Source organism: Sinohyriopsis cumingii, unplaced genomic scaffold (genome assembly GCF_028554795.1).
Source record: "Sinohyriopsis cumingii isolate HCF-2022 unplaced genomic scaffold, ASM2855479v2 utg000426l, whole genome shotgun sequence".
Taxonomy (NCBI): domain Eukaryota; kingdom Metazoa; phylum Mollusca; class Bivalvia; order Unionida; family Unionidae; genus Sinohyriopsis; species Sinohyriopsis cumingii.
This window is the reverse complement of record NW_028315897.1, coordinates 2954389-2977689: the sequence shown is the minus strand read 5'-3', so window position 1 is coordinate 2977689 and position 23301 is coordinate 2954389. Positions and strand designations below refer to the sequence as shown.

General features: G+C 37.0%; 1 protein-coding gene across 5 annotated transcripts in view; it reads left to right on the top strand.

Moving 5' to 3' along the window:
- Positions 1–344: 344 nt before the first annotated feature.
- The window catches only part of LOC149774077 (E3 ubiquitin-protein ligase TRIM56-like), a 106062-nt gene continuing 83105 nt past the window's right edge, over positions 345–23301 (top strand). For 2 of the 5 annotated variants that reach the window (XM_089945803.1, XM_089945804.1), the window contains exons 1-2: positions 346–1436; positions 19290–19313. In XM_089945803.1, the coding sequence (XP_089801929.1) occupies positions 402–1436; positions 19290–19313 (1059 nt within the window). In that variant the 5' untranslated portion in view covers positions 346–401. Of the gene's footprint in view, positions 1438–18187; positions 18211–19289; positions 19314–23301 lie in introns of all 5 variants that reach the window. The other 3 variants (XM_089945802.1, XM_089945806.1, XM_089945807.1) reach the window with 3 other exon arrangements.

Sequence of the window (23301 nt, the reverse complement as noted above, 5' to 3'; positions counted from 1 at the left end):
ACAGTGTTTCCATATGTTTACCATTGGAGTGGAATTAGTACCGTGAGTACTAAATGTCTCCGCCTGCTTGGACTTTAATTTGAGTAAATTTACAATTTGGTATGTTTTTTTTTTTTTGTTGACCTTAATACGTTTTTCCTTGAGTACTTTTTGTCTTGTTAACTTTTCACCCTAAGTAGTCTTGCCTCTAAAGGCCCTCATCCCGATCGGATCATCGCTCGGTCATATCCGTAAAGTAGTTTCAAAACTAGACTTAAAATGGCCCGAGCTAGGGAGCAATCATTGAACGTACGACAATCACTGAAATGTATAGCACTTTCATCCAACAGGTGGCGCTAACACGTCTGCTTGCTGTACACGTATCTCCTTGTTGGTAGAACAAAACGAAAGTACCTTCGAAAATGGCAGCAAGTCGACAGGAATGCAGTATTTGCATGAATAGTTTTAAGAATCCGAAGCTAATCTCGTGTCACCACAGTTTTTGTTACAAGTGTCTGGAGGATTATGTACAGGTTAACCTTCACAATGGTCGATTTAATTGCCCCATATGCAGAACAAGTGTAAATTTACCGAAAAGTGGGATTTCGGGATTTCAAAGTAATTTCTACATCGATACGGAATCGAGTGAGAAATTCCCTTGTGAGATTTGTGGTCCGAAAAACATTGCATGCAGTAGATGTTTGGACTGCGAGGAGAATTTGTGTCAAACATGTTGCTATGTCCATGAAAAATCGAAACTTAGTAGGCATCACAAAATATGTGATTTGGGAACTCTGGATTCTGAAACGAAAGGTAAAATCCGACAGCGTGTGTTCTGTGATCAACATCCAGAAGAGGAAATTAAGCTTGTTTGCCAAGATTGTAAAGTGCCTATTTGTTTCATGTGCAAAGTGATTAAGCACGACACACATCCGACAAAATCCGTAGCTGATGTTGCAGCCGAAGTGAAAAAGACCCTTGACACGAAATTGAATCAATGTTCAGACAGGCTGAGTCGTATCAAGGCTTCCACAGCAAAAGGAGAGAAGCTTGATAGGAGCATTAATGATGCTGAGCGGGAGGAATTAAAAGCAGTTGACGACCAGTGTGCACAACTGCACAAAGCAATTGACCAAGAAGCTGCAAAATTTAAAGACAAAATCAAAAATGTTTATCACCTCCTTAGAGAGCAAAACGAAGTTTTCAGAAGATATATGCAGGAAGAATTCAGCTCGTGTTCTAACACCAGGGACAACGCACAAAAGCTAAGAGATCAGGGGACAGACATCGAGATAGTAAATAAAGGTCCTGATATTGAACAAATACTTTCTGCAGCAATATTAAAGACTGAAATAACACCCACCATACGTCTGGATAACAAATTGTTTTCGCCAGCCAAAATCATCGAAAATAAACTGATTCCCTTGATTGGCATCTTGCAAGATTCCACTGACGCCGTAAGTATCAGTACTCGTAAATTTCAGTCACAATGTGCTAAATAATTTTAAGTCTTTTCTCTTACCTTTTACTAAATAAGCAATGACTGCAGTCTCAATAGATTAAAAACCAAACATCTTCTTACATTGAGTTGTTGTGTATATATTTTTGAACTTCGTTGATGAAGTCTGAACTTTTCTATGCCATACATTAGGCTCAGCGTACAAGACGGTTAGCAACATAAGGTTTAATTGTATATTCTGTGATATTTACGTTTTAGGAAATAATATAAACGGTATCCAGATTTCCGTATGTTTGTCAATAAAATTACAATGAATGTTGACGCAGATTCCTTAGTTCACTTTAACTACAAAGCGCAAACTAATTAAAGGAAATACATAATTTGGTGTTGTCATCGATTTTACCCCACAAGCTTGGACAGTATTTGGAAATGAGCCATACATGATTGCCCTCGCGTTTCCATGTTTAGCCGATACTGTTACATGAAGACAATTTGGAATTTAATATCGCAAACAAAACGTCCCAAGCCTTAACGTGTACGACCATATACTGGAATAGATTCTACCTATAGTGCATTTACTAAACATCAATGCGCCGAGTTTGTTTTGAGTAAGCTATTTAGATAAGGTGACATCATTTATTGAGATAATGGTCTGGTTATGGGTCATAAATAATATACAGTAATACAAGAGTGAATATTTTGAACCATACAGTCTACTTTGACTATGTATGGCCATTACCGCCATAAGTGCGTAATTGTATTTTAATTTTATGCTCGTGTTTTCTATTATTGTATGTTGCTTCTTCTATCTTGCACGATTCAGTTTTGTATTATCTATCATTCTAGATTGTGTCATTACATCTGCCAATATCTGTTACAGAACATGTTAAGTGTATGAATACAATACAAAAATCGTTTCTTCAGATTCCACATGAGTGATTTTGTGTACATTTTTAATTACACGTAGTAGCATTTTTAATTCTTTCTTTCCAGCTTGAATTTTGTTCGGTGCTATTGAAATATTTCAGTTTATAAAACTCTATTAAGTGTGAAACTGGTATGCCCCATTATGATAACAGAAGGCGCAGTGATAGATGAATGAAACATATCGGATTAGCTCTTGATCATGTTAGTCCAGTCGTGAAATAATCTCGGACATTGTTGTAGAAATGCACATCACTTTGATGTCATTTGTTGTCCTACCCCCTCCCCCCCCCCCCCCCCCCCCGGCGAAGTGCACCACGATTGTTACAACAGCAAGCATGCATTGTTCTGACTGATTTTGCATCTTTCTACCGCCATGTTATTCCATTTGAACGACTAATTATATCCGAAGTTTATATTCCTACTTGAATAAAAAAGTTCCGATAGGAATGAAACTAGGGACGCGGGTTAAGTAATGTTCATTTTAATCACGGAGCACTGAACTGTGGATAATTGATTTCTTCTTCTAGAGATTTATATTTAATAATTATGTGAATGGTCCAACCAAATGATACAAATTGTCAAGAAACCAAACTTCACCCTCTCCTTTCGTTAGAAGATCTTGTGTAATATCCGGTTGTATTATTTATGATATCTTGTTTATTATATTAAACATTCATTTGTCTAAATTCATGATCATACCGCAAGTTAGCTACAGGTTGAATTGAAACACTCTCCAAAATCATTTAAGTGTTCCACCATCAACTCTCTCTCTCTCTCTCTCTCACACACACACACACACACACACACACACACACACACATTGTGGTATTTCGATATAAATTTATATACAATCAGTCAAATATATTAGCAGGACAGACACCTCCTGAAATAAATGGACACCATGACTATAGTACTGAGTAAAAACATTTGATGCATTGTTTGGTCCGAAACGTACGAGTTTATTGCTATACGTTTGGCGAGATTTTAAGTTCTTGTACTCATACAGCCATATAACTTAATGCACTCATACAAACATCTAGCTTAATGTTCGCATGCAGCTTTCTAACTTCATGTACTCATACGGCCATTTAACTTCATGTACTCATACGGCCATTTAACTTCATGTACTCATACGGCCATTTAACTTCATGTAGTCATACAGCCATTTAACTTCATGTACTCATACAACCATTTAACCTCATGTACTCATACAGCCATTTAACTTCATGTACTCATACAGCCATTTAACTTCATGTACTCATACAACCATTTAACTTCATGTAGTCATACAACCATTTAACCTCATGTACTCATACAGCCATTTAACTTCATGTACTCATACAGCCATTTAACTTCATGTAGTCATACAGCCATTTAACTTCATGTACTCATACAACCATTTAACTTCATGTAGTCATACAGCCATTTAACTTCATGTACTCATACAGCCATTTAACTTCATGTAGTCATACAGCCATTTAACTTCATGTACTCATACAGCCATTTAACTTAATGCACTCATACAGCCATTTAACTTCATGTACTCATACGGCCATTTAACTTCATGTACTCATACAGCCATTTAAATTCATGTACTCATACAGCCATTTAACTGCATGCACTTGTATAGCCCTTTACCTTCATGCATTAATGCAGCTTTTTAACTTCAAACCGCTCCGGTGGCCTAGTGGTTAGGGCGTCCGCCTCGGATGCGGCAGGTCGTGGGTGCGATCCCCGTCCAAGTCATACCATAGACTTACAAAAATGGTACTAACAGCTGCCTCGCTTGGTGTTCAGCATTAAGAGGTTAGTGCTAGGACTGGTCGACCTGGTGTCAGGATAATGTGATTGGGTGGGACATCATGCTACATGTCTGCGGCATGATGCCTCAGTGCTAGGCATCACTATAAACTACCACAGTGCAGACATCGTAGCGATATGACTGAAACATTGTTAAAGCTACGTTAAAAATCCAAATCACACACCAAAATAACATTTTAACTTTAAGTATTCATACAGGCATTTAACTTTAAGCATTCATACAGGCATTTAAATTCAAGTATTCATACAGGCATTTAAATTCAAGTATTCATACAGGCATTTAAATTCAAGTACTCATACAGGCATTTAAATTCAAGTATTCATACAGGCTTTTAACTTTAAGTATTCATACATGCATTTAACTTTATGTACTCATACAGGCATTTAACTTGAAGTATTCATACAGGCATTTAACTTCAAGTATTCATACAGGCATTTAAATTCAAGTACTCATATAGGCATTTAAATTGAAGTACTCTTACAGGCATTTAACTTCAAGTATTCATACAGGCATTTAACTTCAAGTATTCATACAGGTATTTAAATTAAAGTACTCTTACAGGCATTTAACTTCAAGTATTCATACAGGCATTTAACTTCAAGTATTTATACAGGCATTTAACTTCAAGTATTTATACAGGCATTTAACTTCAAGTATTTATACAGGCATTTAAATTTAAGTATTCATACAGGCATTTAAATTAAAGTACTCTTTCAGGCATTTAACTTCAAGTATTCATACAGGCATTTAACTTCAAGTATTCATACAGGCATTTAAATTTAAGTATTCATACAGGCATTTAAATTAAAGTACTCTTACAGGCATTTAACTTCAAGTATTCATACAGCTTTTAATGTTCATGTATTCATAAAGTCATTTAACTTCATGTAGTCATGCAGCCTTTAAGTTCGTGTGCTCATGCAGCTTTTTAATTTCATGTACTCATACAGCCAATAAATGTAATGCACGCATGCGCATTATGTCATTCGTTTCAAACCAAACAATTCATTCTTAACAAGGGTAATTTCACAAGAGGCCATCACGTGATATGAAATATGTCTATGCCTCCATAATGTTTAATCGGTTTGTAAGATTAAAAGAAAACATCATCTTATCTACTTTTAATTCTTTTTGTACAGCTATAAAATAAAACTAAACTAAAGCCTATATTTTATATTTAGCAAGACAGTTTTCTTAAAGCATACACAATCACTTAGCCCCTAGCCCCACCCCACCTCCTCCCAATTAAACAGAAAAAAATCCCAAAATTATTAGTTACAGTACTGTTTTGTTAACGAAGTTCCATCTTTCAAAGCCTTTCACAAACTAATGTGCAAAAGATACACAGTTTCAGTGAGGAATGTTTCCGTCTTAATTACCTCACAAAACCGGGATCTTACACTAAAAGATGAAATAGTTTAAAGTAATTGCTTGAAAATGATTGGGAGCAGCAGAGAGACTGAGCCCACCAACTATTTCGTTTCAACAGAACCCCTATCAAAAACATTTCTGATAGAAGTTCTTATTTCACAAAATAAACCCTTCTAGCCAGAAACTATGATGACTAAATCCTCTTTTCTGGCTAACGGGGTTATTTCACGGCGATAACTCACTATAAAAAATAGTTTCTTCACGTGGCGACGTCGACGACGACGTTGGTGGCCCAGTCTCTCTGCTGCTAATCATTTTAGGATTTTTAGTTAAAAAATGTATCTAACCCAACTCGGTATCGTGTCCGAGGATCATGTAAATTTATCGTCACAAACCCGTGTGGTTTTCGTTGAGCATGACTAAAGAAATTTTTAAATTTATTGAGGTCCATGTCACCACGGCACCAAGTCTGATGAATATTTCTCAGCGTGTGTGCGTCAACTCCGTTAAACACCGCAAGAACGTTACAATTATCTCTGATCACTTTTGGAATTTGTGTATAACGTTGTGTCACATAAATGACATCAGTGTTTTTGTGTCGACCACGGGAGAATATTCTGGCTGGATTTTTTTGTTTATCCAACATCACATCGTCGTACACAACTAGGTTGTTAATTGATCCATCAATGTCGTCGACGGATGGAGCTTCTTCGATGTCAGTTATAAAATCAATAACATCTTCGTGAAAATCACTTTGATTTTCCATTATCGATTTTGCACTTTCGTTAAAATCTTTTAGCACTTGATAACACCGCTGATCGTCCACTGACGGTGCTATCAAATATAATTTATCCCACTTCATCCACTTCATTATTAAATTAAGTAACAACTGTGTCTTACCCGACCCAGATGGACCTATGATAATCATTCGAACAGAATCTGGTAGCACTGAGTTATGTTTAATTGGCTCTCGTCGCTTTGACGCAGAAAAGTCAGTAATCTCCATTAGATATATCATAAAATAAATATGGATTTATATTGTGTGAAATGCCGAGCACGTACCCCAACTACGGATACAACAACAATTACAACAAAAAATAATCGACAAGCGCTTACAGGCAAGTGTGAACGATGTGGCACAAAAAAATTTAGATTTATTTAAAAAAAGCGGAGGTGATATCGCAGCCAAGTTAACAGCGCTGCCAGGAGCTCTGTGGGCTAAATACCCAGGAGAAAAACATCTTCCAGGATATAATTACTGTGGTCCAGGAACCCGACTTGATATCAGACTTGATGCTCAGGATCAACCAAAACCCGGTGAGTATCCGATAAACGCTATCGATGCAGCGTGCCATGCTCATGATGTAGCTTACCGAAGCAAAGATTTGCAACAGCGCCATCTCGCGGACGTGAAATTAATTCACGCGTTAAATGCCATCCCTGATAAATCTTTCAAAGAAAAGTTAACATCCTGGTTGATAAAATCCGCAATGAAAGGTAAATTAGCGTTAGGTACTGGTATATAATGGAGTCAATTTATTATTCCCCAAGCGGATACTGGAGAGGTAACGCGGCAATTAGTAAACTCGCTGAAGCAGCAAAAGTTACGGCGGTTACTGCCAAAAATTGGTTATCCCGACAGGCAATATGGCAAATTTATCTACCGCGCCCCAAACAAATTCACTTCGCGCATTTCGATGTTAGTGTGCCAAATGGGGTTCATCAAGCTGATATATTATTTCTGCCACATGATACTATCCGAAGACGCACATACAAGTACGCGTTAACCATAGTTGATGTTGCCAGTAGATACAAAGATGCGGAACCGTTAACGACTAAAACATCATCTGAGGTTGCTTCTGCGTTTGAAAGAATTTATCGGCGAGGACCTGGACCACAAGGTGGTCTACGATGGCCACATCTGCTACAAGTTGATCCTGGCAAAGAATTTCAAGGTGCGGTATCATCGTTGATGAAACAACATGACGTCACCATACGACGAGAACACACTGAAATTCATCGTGATCAGGCAATTGTTGAGCGATTCAATCGAACACTTGCTGAGCGGTTATTTGGATATCAATACGCGAAGGAATTTATTCAAGATACGAGATCGCGCGAATGGGTTGCAAGATTACCAAGCGTGATAGCTGCGCTAAATAATGAAATAACTCGAACAACCAACATGATACCTTCCATCGCGATCAAGAAAAAAAAAATATACCCGTACGACGTGATTCTTCAGCGCAGCCGATACTGGGTAATGTTACTGTAAGTTATTTATATGAACCAATCGAACTTGAAGGTGGTAAACGAAGAGCGACTGATCCCATTTGGAGTGTTACCACACATAGCATATCTACCGTGACAAGATCCACTGGCAGACCAGCAATCTACAGGTTGGATTCAACTGCTCCTCAACGCGGATTCACCCGTGAGCAACTTCAGGTAATTCCCGAGGACACACAATTGCCGCCAAAATCACTGAAGTGACTTAACTAGCGCTGGCACCCCGACGTTGATTACACTCAAGACAGGTCAACATGACATTATCACGTGTATGACCGCGACTGTTATCTTTTCTGTCTACGGTAAATTGTCTTGAATTTTTATTCGAATACTGCCATAGCATTATACAATTACAGCTCGCGCAGTGATTATTCTGTTGTTGTTTCAGCGCAACGACGAAGTCATCGTCAAGATCAAAATCGCGATTATTTTTTTTGTCACTCTGTTTGTAACCGGCGAGTTTTTTTCTTATTACATCACCATCTGTGATGCTGTTGTTTTCATTATTAATTTTATCAGCGTTTGATTCATTGAAGACAATTCTTCGCAGTTGAGATATTCTTCTGACTCTGGACACCGCCAAGTAGACTAAGTTGGACCATTCGATTCGATCATCAATGATCCAGACAGTTGTATCAGAGATAGTCAGTCCTTGAGAACAATGAATTGTCATTGTGTATCCTAGCTCCACGGGGATTTATTCATCGCTAGTGCATCTTTGACAGCATCGATGTCAACTAACACAATATCATTCAATACTAAATTCTGTTTCTCTGTCTTTCCTGGAATATCAACATCTATATTTTGTAACCGCGTATCAGTTGGTCTATAACATAACGGCGTTGGCAGCATTGGAAACTTTTCTTGTTGCAACCGAAATAGCTGTTGTTGAAGTGTGTCTCTGACTATCTTTCTACTTGCCACTATCAAATCGTCTGGTTTCCACACGCGTAAAAAGTCACTCATCGAAATTTCAGGAATCATCTCGCGCATAATTTCACATTGAATTTTATTCGGTTGTAGCCTGATTAGTGTTTTAAATTCTTTCAGCGTTGCATCAAGTGCTCGGTAATCATCAGACACTTCTTCGTGATAATCAACAAAATTCCTCAGCCAATCATGCGGAGATGCGCCGACAAACGGAGGTGGTTGACCGTGATCGCCGCACATAATCACTGCGGTATTTTTCGTTAACAGCCAATCAAGAAATGTTTATAACGTTTCCAGCGGCACCGTACATATCTCATCCCAAATTATTATATCATTGATATATTTTGTGCCCATTCGATCTGGCGTCCACGTACCGCCGCTGTATTTGAAAAAGCTGTGATAAGTACAAGAATTGACTCCTCGCTGTTTCATCTCTCTGGGAAGTCTGTGTGTGGGTGTTAGCACAATCATATCCGAATTTCGAAATAATTCAATCGCTCGAGTTGTTTTACCAGACCCGCCGGGCCCGTTCAAATAAACAGTTTTATGTCTGGTGATTGGATCATCCACAGACGGTGCGGAAGATATTTCTGGCATTGTTGATTTATAATAATCATCCTCTGTTGCAACATCAGCGGATTCACAATACTCGTGCAACATCTCGGCTTTTATTCTCCACGAACCCCATTCATCTCCGCCGCAGAATTTCATTATATCGGTCAGTGATTCTGAATATTTCTTGTCGATGTAAAATGAATCCGTGGCAACTCTGACTGCCATACCAGTATGGTAACGGTCAGGAAATCGATTTACCATCGATAACAAATTTATAGAAACATAAGCCAGCATTGAAGATCTCAAATGTGTGTATTGAGGCGATTCTCCGTCGATATAACTTACAATTGTGCCCAACTTTTTCCCGTCGGACATGAACACATCCTCCCTGTTACAAAATATGTCTCTGGCAACCGCGTCGGCGATTATAAAATCCAATTCAGCTTCATCGATAATCAACCGCGAGTGATGCATTTTATGATCAAATGCTGCACCCTGAGTAAATTTACCGATTATTCTTCGTCCAAGATCTTTCGCTGTGATTTCACTGTTTTTGAGTTTGATCTTGAGAATTTTAGGAGCCTCACTGACAATGACATCCATTGGGGTATTTGGACACTCTCGTGCATACTCGCCGATAACTTCTTCGAGGGTAACACGTTCCGGTGTTGGCAACCAAACTGATGTCTGCGGTCGATAACATATGATTGCTTCGCTGACAGTCAACGATACCAGTATGCCGCTGTCAAGCATGTATCGAATAACACTATTGGTACCCAGCGCTTTTCGACGAAGTGTCTGCCAAACCAAACATAACAAATCGGATGAAGTCCCGTGGCGAATTCAAACGAAGTCACACGAGCAAATCCTGTCAGGTCAGCGTCGGGTAAACTGCCGTTTACGGTGACTCGTGTCATCGAGTTCGTGGGGTGTCGCGTAAGCAACCCAATGAGTCCCAGGGCCTTCCTTGTTGTCAAGATTAATAATTCCTGTTTCTGGATTATTCGGTCGTGCTGGTAATTCATCTCGCATCAATACACCTTTCAAGGATTTTATGCGTAATTGTTTAGCAGCATTAAGTAAATCAAAATTGCTTGCTGGAAGTGTTTTCAAAACCTTTTTGGGTACCACGACGCCGGAGTTCCCGGTAGACTTAGACCCGCTCCGTATTGTTCCACTGGAAGTTTTAAACGATTGGGCTGAGGCATAGTTGTCTTTCGGGGGCGTCTTGTTGGTTTATGTGTTGTTGTTTGTCTTTTTTTTTAGACTTTCCTTGTGTAAAATTCCCTTTCCGGTTACTTTCTTTAGTGCCATTCCAGCAGCGGTTGCAACTGCTCCTAACGCGGCTGCCTTTGCCGCGGCGGCTGCTGCTGGTGCTAACGCGGCGGCAATTATTGGGAGAAATGGAAGTATTCCGCCGGTCTTTTTGACCATATCTTTGACCGCGGCCGGAGAGAGATCAATTCGAACTCCAGTCGTGCCCTGCTTCGCGCTGTTGAAATGTTTTAGCTGAGTTTTGGTCAGCGACAGCTTGTTTGAACCACCCGCTAGCTGATCGTGCTTTAACGTTATTGATGTCCCACATGTGCTCGCGTTTTTCGATTGTAATTTCTTCACCTGACCAGGAGTCAGTGACACATTAACGTAACTGTATGACATTTTATTTAATGCGAGATTGATCTAATTGTTTACAAGTTGCTGCTAGTAATGTTACATATTTTCCACTAGAGCATCGATGACTCTCATTCGTCCACCAACACCTTCAAGTCGCATTGCTTTATCGGAGAGTATGACAGCGATCGCTCTAAAACCACCAGGATTTGCAGGTGGACCAGCAACTGCAGCGGGGAAATCACCAACGTTGGCCTTGAAGTGTATATCAACGACCGATTGTTTGGTTAGATCAAGATGTTCCAGCGAAAAGTAATAAATCGGATACAGCGTTGTGAAATCCAACTGTGATATCTGCAAGCCGGTATCAATATTTTGATCACGTCCCATAAATGTCATCAGACGATGATACGCACGCGCAACTTGATTATTTTCAAAATCTATCACTATATCCTCGGATGGTTCTTGATGTCCGTTTATTCGCAGCGAAACTTCAGAGACAGCAAGTTTGTCAAATATCATATTCGAACGTATTTGACTACTTACTCTTGCGTTAGCCTGGAGTGCTACGAAAATATGTCGTGGTGCTGACACCCCCTGCTGTGATGCTATGTGCCACGTGAATTGCCCAGCACCGGCGCCCTGAATGAAATCTGTAGATGTTGTCAACCATGATATCAATGATTTACCACCTGTGTCCATGAAAGAGAGTAACCGTTGCTCTTCAGCTAACGATGGGGACATTACTGGCATCCACAACGCAAGCTTGAATAATATTACTTTACCAGGATTAACAGCAGGATCATCACCTTCTCGCCAGATAGCGTCGTTGTCGTCACCTTTTCTAACAAGTACAACTGTATGCTTGGCTCCAAAAATAACCTTTCTGACACCTCTGCAAAATCCAAAGATGTGAGACAGCGGAATTGCACATGAAAATTTTCTGCGATTACCCGATGTCATTGATTTACGTACAGCAAAACCTAAATTATACTCTGGACTAGGCCTTAATATTGGAAACGCATCACCTGGCCTATCCACAAATCCAGCTGGCTGTGGGTCAAGAGCAGTGTTTCGTGCTGTTTGTACTGGAATAACAGATCTGTGTTAAGGATGATCAGCATTATCCTTAGCAAACATCATAGTCGGACCAGCCGATCTAGTGTAATCATCTGAGTATCGTGCTAATCCGACGATTGTTGTGGCAACGTCAACGTTATCCTGAATCGTTTCAATTTCCTTTCCGTCGATGTTATATGAAACACTTCTGAATAGTGCCATGATGCCGTTGTTGACAAGACCAACTCGAAAATTAGCTCCATATGGTGTATTAGCGACAACATCTGTTACAACTTCACCCGTGACTTCAAGGAATGCTTTAGCGGGTAAAAATATCTACTTGTATCATGTACTTGTAATTCAATTCGCCCCCGCTGATTGGGCGATCTTGCTTCGTAGGAATAATACTGATAATCACGCACAGATTCATCTTTAAGCGTTGGTGCATCCGTGTCGAACGCTGGATCAGATACACGTTTGAACATTATATAAAATTATCGTCGTCTAAAACGAAGACCACTTCCTGATATCAGGCTCTTATTTATTTGTTCGGGTATTTGGTTTACTAGCGCCGCAAGTTTTTGATTTGCGGATTGATTTATTACTTTACTGACATCCGCGGGCATAAGTTCAGTGCTCGGCAATTTTACTGGCGGTGGTTTAACCGCGCTTTGTCTACGTGCTAACCGTAACAGTCTACCCTTAACTGACGTAAATGCCTTTCCGGCAAGACTACCAACAGCTGCAAGGGCTTTATCCTTGACAACATCAATCGCTTTCATCGACAGTTGTTTCGCAATCGGTAACGCCTTAGGGGCTATCCTTGAAAACAAACCCGTAACAACATCACCGAGACCATCTCCGTAGGTTGCTCTGTAGACCGGTAATCGTGAATTTACTACTCTGACTGGGCTGGGTCGAGTATCGTGTATGATCATTTTATTTAATTGTTGTTTTCTCTAACTAAAATTATTAGTCGCTGTAATAACCATCTGCGAGTTCATTAACAAGTTCACGGTAGATGCCGATATCCATGATACCACGCTGAAATAGTCGCTGACAGATATCAGCAGCTTCATTAATTATTTCCGGAGAGTTATTTCCGGCACGTTTTCCTCCGATGAGAACTTCTAGCCGTGATACATCATTGATGATATTATCAGGGCAGGGAATAAAACCAGACCCTAAACCGCTCCCGGGTGTTTCTTTAGGAACATCGAAAAATTCCCCTGGAATGATTTCCTCCTTGGGGGGTGATTGTTCTCGTTGTTGTATCTCTGCTAACTCTGCCAATCTCTCATTAAATTTTATATAACCGGGATCGCTTGGATCAACGGGTAAATCTTGTCTACCAAAATATACCGCTTCTGCCCATTCCTCGAAGGTGTCAATTTTTTGTTTACGTTTTTTTCTTAAAAATTTTTCTCTGTCATCAAAATTATTTAAAGCAAAAGCGGGAAGAGACATAGTCATAGTATTTTCTATTTTATCAATACCGAATTTCGTAAACAGACCCCGAGGAGTTTCTTGCTGGCTCTGCTGAAACGGAGGAGGAAGTCGATAATTCTTTTGATTCTTTTTCTGTTGGATCTATGACGACTTGCGGTTTATCTATTTTTTTCGGAGTTGGTTTTTTATGTCGCTTTGTTTGTCGCATTTGGACATCAAATCGATCTGATCCTGACATATACTCTCGATAAAATGCATCACTGGTATCTAACCGTTCAACACCCCGTTTTATTTTATAAATTCCATCGAGAAATTGTTGTTTAGATACCTTTTGATTAGGATCTTTAATAAAATTTTCTCGAGAGTGATAAGCCTTAGCAGCGTCAGCGCCAAAAGTAATTATTTCATCTCTGTTTCCGACTGGATATTTTTTTGATTTCATCCACAAAATCTTCAATAAAATCCGTTTTATAATTAAATCCTTTGATCGGTTTCGGTTGAGCCTTCTTAAGTTCTTCTATTGCCTGAAGAAGACTTTGTTGCGGTTTATCAGGATCAGGTTTTCCTATGATAGCGGTTTTTATTGTTTCAGTAGCTGTTGTTACGGGTTTAAATAATTATGTTGTACCTTCCATGAATTCAACTTTTGCCTGCTGTTGCGCTTGTAATTTTTCTCTGACACTATCACGAACAGGAAGACATTTTTTTATTGCTTCTAATCGCTCTCGAGCTAGTCTAGCAGAATGTGATTCTCCAATGTTGGCCATTATTGTTAACTTAAATTTTTAATTCACAACAGAAATCCTAAAATGATTAGCAGCTGAGAGACTGAGCCACCAACGTCGCCGTCGCGCCCACCCCCCCTCCCCGTGAAGAAACTATTTTTTATAGTGAGTTATCGCTGTCGAAATAACCCTTCTAGCCAGAAAAGAGGATTTAGTCATCATAGTTTCTGGCTAGAAGGGTTTATTTTGTGAAATAAGAACTTCTATCAGAAATGTTTTTGATAGGGGTTCTGTTGAAACGAAATAGTTGGTGGGCTCAGTCTCTCTGCTGCTTTGGGAAATAATGTGGGTCGAACGGCTGTTGTGATGTTGCATCCAGGTATAAAGACTTGTTAAACAATGGCAGCGAATCAAAACACTATATTTATGTTATAATTGCGGTGTGCATGAAATGCTCCAATTACTAAAGTTAAAATAAATTAAATTAAATGAACTACCGTATACGGTTAGCTTCAAAATATGGTTGTCTGTGTAGGTATATCTTAGCTTTAAAAAATCATTCAAAGTAGTGTTTTGCTTTTCATTTTGTTTTTGCAAGAAAATGCAATTTAGTCATGGTTTGTGGGTTCAATATTTATTTCTTCCATGCTTATATTCCGCAATATAATGGATAAGTTCGTTTCTTTATCTGGATTTAAGACGTTTATCGGCAGATATAGCCATAATTATACGCATGTATTTTATATTACTATATGATGCATATTCTATTCTTCATTTTTATATTCTGCATTTTATATAAAATAGAATATGCAGCACGGAACTAATATAAAATGCACTAAGATAATGTCGGATCGAATATTCATCATATCATAATAGAAAATGCATACACATAAATAAAATACACGAATGCAATTATGGCAGTAATTGTCCTCCATAACTCCCAAGTACGAATAAATTTAACTTCAAGTATTCATACATGCATTTAAATTAAAGTACTCTTACAGGCATTTAACTTCAATGTGGGTATGTGAGAAAGCTTGCTAGTGGAATTTCTTGGGCCGGTGGATCTTAAAGGATTTTTTCCGTAGTTCTTCCTGCACCAGTTATACTTGCCGCCATGTATAGCCTATATTTCACTGAGGAATGGCGTTAACCCAGAGCAAGAACACCAACATCAAAATAAAAGTTATTTGCTTTGTCTTTCAAGAAAAGGTTATGTAGCGGGTAATTGTTATATTTAAAATATTTACGTATTACTCAGCACATTAGTTATGTCGTGATAAACTTAATGATTTTGCTCTTAAAGATGACACACAAACATCATGCCGCAGACATATAACGTCATGACCCACCCATTTACATTATCCTGACCAGTCCTAACACTAACCTCTTAATGCTGAGCGTCTAGCGAGGTAGCTGCTGGTACCATTTTTATAAGTCTTTCTTTTGATTCGGCGGGGGTTCGAACCCGCGACCTCCCGAATCCGAGGCGGACGCTCTAAGCACTAGGCAACCGGACCCGTCGTCAAGATTGTTAAATCGTTTATATCGTTTATATCAAACAATCACCGGGGGCCCCTAGTGGCCGAGTGGTCTAAAGCGCTCAGCGTTATGGATCACTGCTATCTCACGCCAGTAGCTTCTCGTGGATTGGTGGTCCTTTTCGGGGTTTTCCGCGAGTTATACCTGCACCATTTATACTGGCCGTCATGTATAAGTCTATCTTGTGCTGAAAAATGACGTCAACCCCTATAATAATAACATAAAAATTAAACAGTCATTTTTCCATCTGCTATTTCATCCAAAACCATTTTGTTGTGTTTTTTACAAAGCGTTCCTTACAATATAAAATTTTAATTTGAATGATGCGTGAAAACAACAAATACTATATGCAGTATCCTCATGGCCTTTTTATTTGTACTTAACCATTTTATTAGTACTTAATCATTTTATTCGCATTTAATCATTTTATTTTTGTTTAATCATTGATGTTTTCAAAGTGGAAATGTTTTCAATTTGTTTATCCCTTAATGCTTCGGTACCGAAAACGTTTACTTTAATTTTAATCGAAAGTCTGCCAAATGATAGGAATATATCTTAGCAGATATGTGGATTGTATTTGCATTAGTGCATTTGATTTTGATATTTTGCTTTTAGCTACCATTGGACTTGGTGTCCTACGTTAGTTGCATCAATATCATTGTATTTATACATCGATTTTTCTTCAATATTTAAACGAAGTCGAATTAACAGATGTCATCCATCTTGAATTTACGGTTATTATACATTTGATGTTTATTCATTATTTCGGTGGGGATAGTACAACGAATTCTGGTCAGAATCATGCCATTGTGAATAAGCTATATCAGCCATTTATACAAGACAAATTGTGCAATTATTACAGATATATTTCATAAAAATATACTACATATTTTGGCATTAATAATGGTTTATTGGATTCAGGCAGTATATAGATAGTTAAATAAATAGACAGACAACGTGCTTATGTGCACGCGACTATGGTTGACATCTTGTTTTGTCATAAAAATCATCACGTTTTATACTTATCCACGCCGATAATTATAGCATGTAAGTCCATGCTCCATATATAGGAACATGAATCAATCAGCTTTGACAAAAATGATGCAGTTAACGTTGCCTAACACTTCCGAAGAAGTGTATTCATATTGGTCTGAAATACCCATAGTGTAAGATTTTCTAATCAGATTCTCGTTATCGTTCGAGAATGCAAACCAGCACAGACACCAAAACATTTTGTATCATTATTTTGTATAAAAAAATGAAACACACACTGCCCATTTATTCAAATCTAGTAAAATAGCATTTGCTGTCCCATGACCGTGCTTGATCCACGTTTTTTCTTTTCTTTTTCAAATTACATCGATTGACGAAAATAATATTTTATGATCTAATGCAGAGAGAACGGTTCTAACAATCTCACAGTGTAAGGTGAACTGTTATGAAAAGTGCACGTTTCTTATTTTCCTTTCTTCTAATATTCAGATATCAACAAAGGATTATCTGCTGGAAGACGTATCAAGTGTGCAATGTGCATTTAATTAGGACAGTGTCGTCTTTGCATAATGTACCACCTATTCCTTTTCCTTGATGAGACTAGTGAGGAAACCTGATAAGATTTTCTAATCATATTATCTTTGTCTTTCAAGAATGTCCACACCAGCACATACAAAATACATATTTGTATCATTTGTGTGTAAGAAATAAACATACACTGCCAATTTATACCAATGTACTGAACTATCATTTTGGATATACTGTACTGTAGAGAGAGAGAGAGAAACGTTCTACAGGCATTTGTGCAACAAGAAACTCTTTAATTATATAAACTAATCAAATACTGAAGAAAAAGCATGGATTTTGGAAAACAGAATGACAGCTAATGTCTTCGAAAAAATCAGCAGATGAGCATTTTTGAAACGCTATACTTTTCTGAATAAAACAATATTCGTTTTGTTTGCCCACTATCCTGATCACACATTACCCCATCCGCAGTACGTTTTACTTATACCAGTCCACACGACAATTGAGAGATGAGTGACTTCATAATTATACACACAGTTCGAGGGCAAATGCACTGAAACAATAATAAAAACAAACTTCAGAGAGGCAGTATATATTCGATGATAGGCTGTCTGCCGTTTAATTTGTTGTTGGAATTAGCAGTGCACGTTTCCTTTTTGCCTACATTTATATAGTACCAAATTGATGAAACATTACAGGATAAAGAAAGGAGAAAAGTTCCAATTCAAAGATTTACATACGAGGCAAAGCGTAAAATATATTATTTAAAACGACAACTGTTTGGGATTACTTTGTTTCATGTAATGACTTAAACTGTTTAGTTTGCCCTGTATTTCCATTTACGAGTATGACGAATTTGTGTATACGTGTCCTCTCCCTTTCTGGAGAGCATATAAAAGGGATTGATATCATCCTCTCTATTATCGGACTTATTGAAATTCTTTCACGAAGAAAGAGAGAAAAAAGAAAGAGTAGTAAAAATATAGATATTCTGCGTAAATAAGCACACATCATGTATTACTTCCATTTATTATGTGGTGTCAAAGACGAATATATTTATGAAAAATGATGATAAACGGTATCCCACCTATGGCATTCATAGATTCGCCATCGGATACACACATGCATCCTAAAACGATAATATATATTGACTAGACACTGACACAGAACAAACACACTCTCACGCACAAAACAAAACAAACAATTGAGCCAGAAACACCGACACCCTAGTATATATAAAGGGGACATCACTCATGTTTTCACGCAGAAAATGAGTTAGCCAAAACTCACATTAAAAGATACTGTAGTTTGTTTACTTCTGCAAGTGGGAAACAGTTCTCATTCAGTAATTGTACACAGTGAGATTTACCGACCACCGAATTATCGTACTCGTTTCAAAAGGGGCATGCTATGCTATAATACTCATTGATTTTTCGGTCCTTACCGTTCCAAGCTTTAAAGAAATGTTGACAGAAAACTCGACCCGGATACATAATGTGACCAAGCGTGCATGATATTGTACATTATTACAAGAAAGGAATGTAATTAAGTAAGTTGTTTCGCTGTCTGGACTTTAAGTTTTTAAATGTGCACACAATTTACATGGTTGATTAACATTAATGTACCACAGGGAAATGTTGTTTTGTACAAGACACGTCATGGCCTCAACAGAAAACATATATATTTGTAGCTAATGTGCATTACCAGATTGTATCGTTTGAAAGTACAGACACAGTTTAAATTAATGTTAGTTTGTTAGTTCCTTTATACACAATGATTAGACGATATGTTGCAATTTGCTCAAATATTTCTTAGTCATAACAACAGCTTTGTCGATGGTTTATTGTATTGCCATTATCCTACGTTGCATTGATAGTTTTAGGATTTTATAGCGAAATGTCAACTATGCATCATACTGTATATACTTTTATTGTGTCTTACATTGGATTTTCATTTGTGAATGTCTGCATCCGTATATACTTCCCATTTTGAGAGCAAATATGTTGGATATTTCATCTTGACTAATATCAGATTTATTCTTTTCTTTCAGAAAGAAAGAGAGAAGAAACTAAGAGTAAGTACAATTTTAGCTGCTTTCAGTAAATAATTACAAAGCATGCATCACATACAGTTGCTATATGATATATAAGTCGACAATATTTATAAAAAAATAATTAATAACCAAATGTTCCTCATTTTGTACAATTACCAAGGAAGGATTATTTTCAAACCCTTTTCTAATTCATATAATTTCTATATTATTATTTTTATATCGCACATGTATTGCTTTTGACGGAAAAGGAGGTAGAAGGATGTTTTCAATAAATGCCTACAAACGGACACTTTAGTGGACAAATACATTATACGTTTGTCTCGATCTGTGCCTATTATAATATGACACTGTCAGACCAGCTGTACGTCCTGTTAAATTATTGACTGTCCTCTCCATAATTTTACAAGCATTATGATGATAATTAGTGGCTTTCTTTTTCTAAATATATAATGTGGCTAACATTGTCTGTTTGATCCGAAAGTTAAAGGTCATAAGAGGCACAATGTAATCATAAAACTTGTTTCCGCGTCCGGAATACAATTTTATAAATACCGGAAACACTTTCTTGTTTTAACATATTCATCAAAACATACGCGATGCGTAATCTCTAAAGCAAAAACGAAGCCACACAAGATAAAACGTCTGCACAGTTTATGTTGTTACGTGAGCAATTAATACATTTTAATATGCATTAAGGATCACTGAGTTTACCTTTAGAAAGTAGCTGTTCAGTAACAATATTGAAATGAAAAGGTCAAGTTAGTACTTTAAAGAGTTAATACTTTAAGCTATACGTAACTACTCTGGAGTATGTTAAATGGTATTTTAAAACACATTGTGATATAACTACTCCAATATTGACCCACTTGTATAATTATATATTTTAGTCTTGCAGGCATGCGTGGGTACAAGTTATTATATATATATATATATATATATATATATATATATATATATATATATATATATAATGTATTAAATGATCCCAACAATTGTCAAGGCGTTCCACACATCGTTGTGCAAAATAAGAACGTAGGCGCTTTCTTGAATAACGACTGACTGCATTGACAAGTGAAAGCGGGGGTTAATCTATCAAACTCAAACTGGTTTCCGAAAAGGGTACTCGCCATATTAACAGGTTTAGTATTTAAACATTGGTCTATAAATTGTTACGCAGACCTGGTTTCAGATTATTTTGTCATCACTTGGCTTGTTTCAAGCCATTTGATTTGATTGTCTCTCATAGCGTTAGGAATGTTTAGTGAAGTAGGGTATCGAAAAAAGTTTTTTTTTGTGTATATATTCATTATACATTAATAGTGTTCGTGTATCTGTCTACGTGTTTAAGCATTATATACAATTTATCCTTGTAACATAGGAAACAAAAACAGTTATATTATAATTATTTTAATGTTTAAGAATCTGTCAATTATTTGATTACCATATATATATATATATATATATATATATATATATATATATATATATATATATATATATATATATATATATAGATATATAATATTGCCATAATTTACAATTTACTATACTGTATGGTGGTTTTATTGCTAATTGTACAGATATTATCAAAACTCTAGACATTCAAGTTGTGTTGAAGAGGTTCATGATTATTATTGAATAAACTCGTCGTATTGTCTCTCCTATTTATATCACAGAACAAAATTTGTGTAGTTTTCATTATTAAACTCATACTGAAAATTTGCATAACAGATTTGGTAACAGTTAGTCGAAATGATAAAACGATATGTTTTTCTTCTGCATTCCATACCGGTAAATAGGGCCGATATCATGTTTCTATTCGTGACGTTACACATTACTTTAAAACATGATATAACAATTATTGATTATTCATACTCAGCATAATGTTGCAAACTATTCAGCAATTTCAACACGAAAATTAAACCAAAATGGCGTCCCATGACTCAACCATTATCGCCATAATATTTACTATATAAGGCATATCAAGTTTTATTTTATATTTTAATTTTGCTTCTGATTTAATTTGTATGTGCATACATTCTTTTGAACTCGCGTATCCAATTGCCTTTTATAAACCTTTTATTTTCATGTTGGAACTTTCTTTTATGACTTCCGTCTGCCAAACACAAGGTAACGAGTTAAAGGCTCGCGTCATCCCAATCTGGTTATATATTTTTTTAAAATAATTTAATGTAGAATCTTTCTTTCAACCTCGCTGATCGCAATTTTTAAATTTTAATTTTTTTTACTGTTTAATTTGAAATGTTAGAAGAAACAAGGTTCGCACCCATTAACTACTAACTTTCTTCTATACTAAGGTTTGCTAAGCAACAAGTTGTCAGTTCGAAATTCGCGGCACCCCATTTGTTTATTTTGAAAGTTTCTGTATGACTAACGCCTGCCAAATACTCGGTTCCGAGTCTGATTTTCGCGGCATCGCAGTTTTGTTTTTATTATTTCTTTTTTAACTTTTGTGTGGAAACTTTCTTTTCTTACTATGTTTGCCAAACAAGAATTCGCTAGTTCGAAAGTTGCAGCATCTACTTTGTTGTTTGTTACTTGTTCATGTTTGAACTTTCTTTTAAACTCGCGTATTCCAAAGATTTATTTCTTACTTTTTATATTTATGTTTAAACTATCTTGTATTACTAACGCCTGTCAAACAAGAGGTTGCGAGGTTGAAACTTAAGGCATCCCAATTTTTTATTTTATTTTTTATTTTTTTTTTGTTTGTTTTGATGTTTTCGCTCATCACAATTTTTTTTATAATTGTTGTACATTTTTAGATGTATGCTGGTACTGTCTTTAATTACTCCCGGCATATAGCAGATTTCATCTGCATAGTACATGGATTGTCCCTATCTGTTACGTTTGGAGTCACTTTGCACACCAAATTCATCTGCAATCTCAGCATTCTGTCCTAAACGTTGTCACAATCAAGTATAATTTATTAGCGGGAGGTAGTGCGATTTTCCTAGACAAGTCTAGTCGCCACTGAACGGTATCCCTCATTAAACCGTAGGTACAAAATCGGCAATTTTCAGCAGATACTGTATGCAACACAATTACATCCTCAGACCCGTTAATAATCTAAAATCATGAAATAACACACTAGTTTTCAAATGTATAGCAATAAATGATTCCTGATATTTTAACAGCTGACTGTTTATTGAATATTTCATTATCAAAAGTACTTCCAGGCTTTATGTACAAAGACAACATTCTAGGTGTGCGATACTGAAACACAGATTAGACAGAGGTATCGAATGCCATATTACCCATTCAAAATCAAATGTGGATGGAAAAAAGAAGAATGTCAGAGGAAACCTCGTCATTACGAGATGAGTTATAAAACAAATAAAAGAAAACGAGTCGGGTTGTACCTTGTTTTTAATCGACGTTAAAAGTGTTCACCGAACAGATATTATACGAACAAATGAGTCTTTTAATTAGTATTTTAACTGCATATTAAACGGGGAAAATCAACAATAAAATATGCATAATTGAATTTCCGGCAATGGTGGCCATCTTGTAACTCTTGTCATCGTTGCTATTGCTGAATGGATGGTCATGTTAACATGAAATGTTCACTAAGATACTTACTATGATAAAAATGGTGCCGATCTGAGGTCATGTTGTGGCCGAGTGGTCTAAAGCACTCATCGTTTCGGATCACTGCTATCTCACGTCTGTCTGTGTGGGTTCGCCTCTCGGGCTCGGCCAATGTGGGTATGTGAAAAGGCTTGCCAGTAGGTTCTCGTGGTTCTTTCCGGGGTTTCCCTGGTTTTTTCTCAACCGTTTATACTGGCCGTCATGCATAGCCTATCTTGTGCTGAAAAATGACGTTAAGCCCTATAATAATAACATCAAATCAAACAGTCATTTTTCCATCTGCTATTTCATCCAAAACCATTTTGTTGTGTTTTTTACAAAGTGTTCCTTACAAAATAAAATTCTAGTTTGAATGATGCGTGAATACAACAAATACTATATGCAGTATCCTCATGGC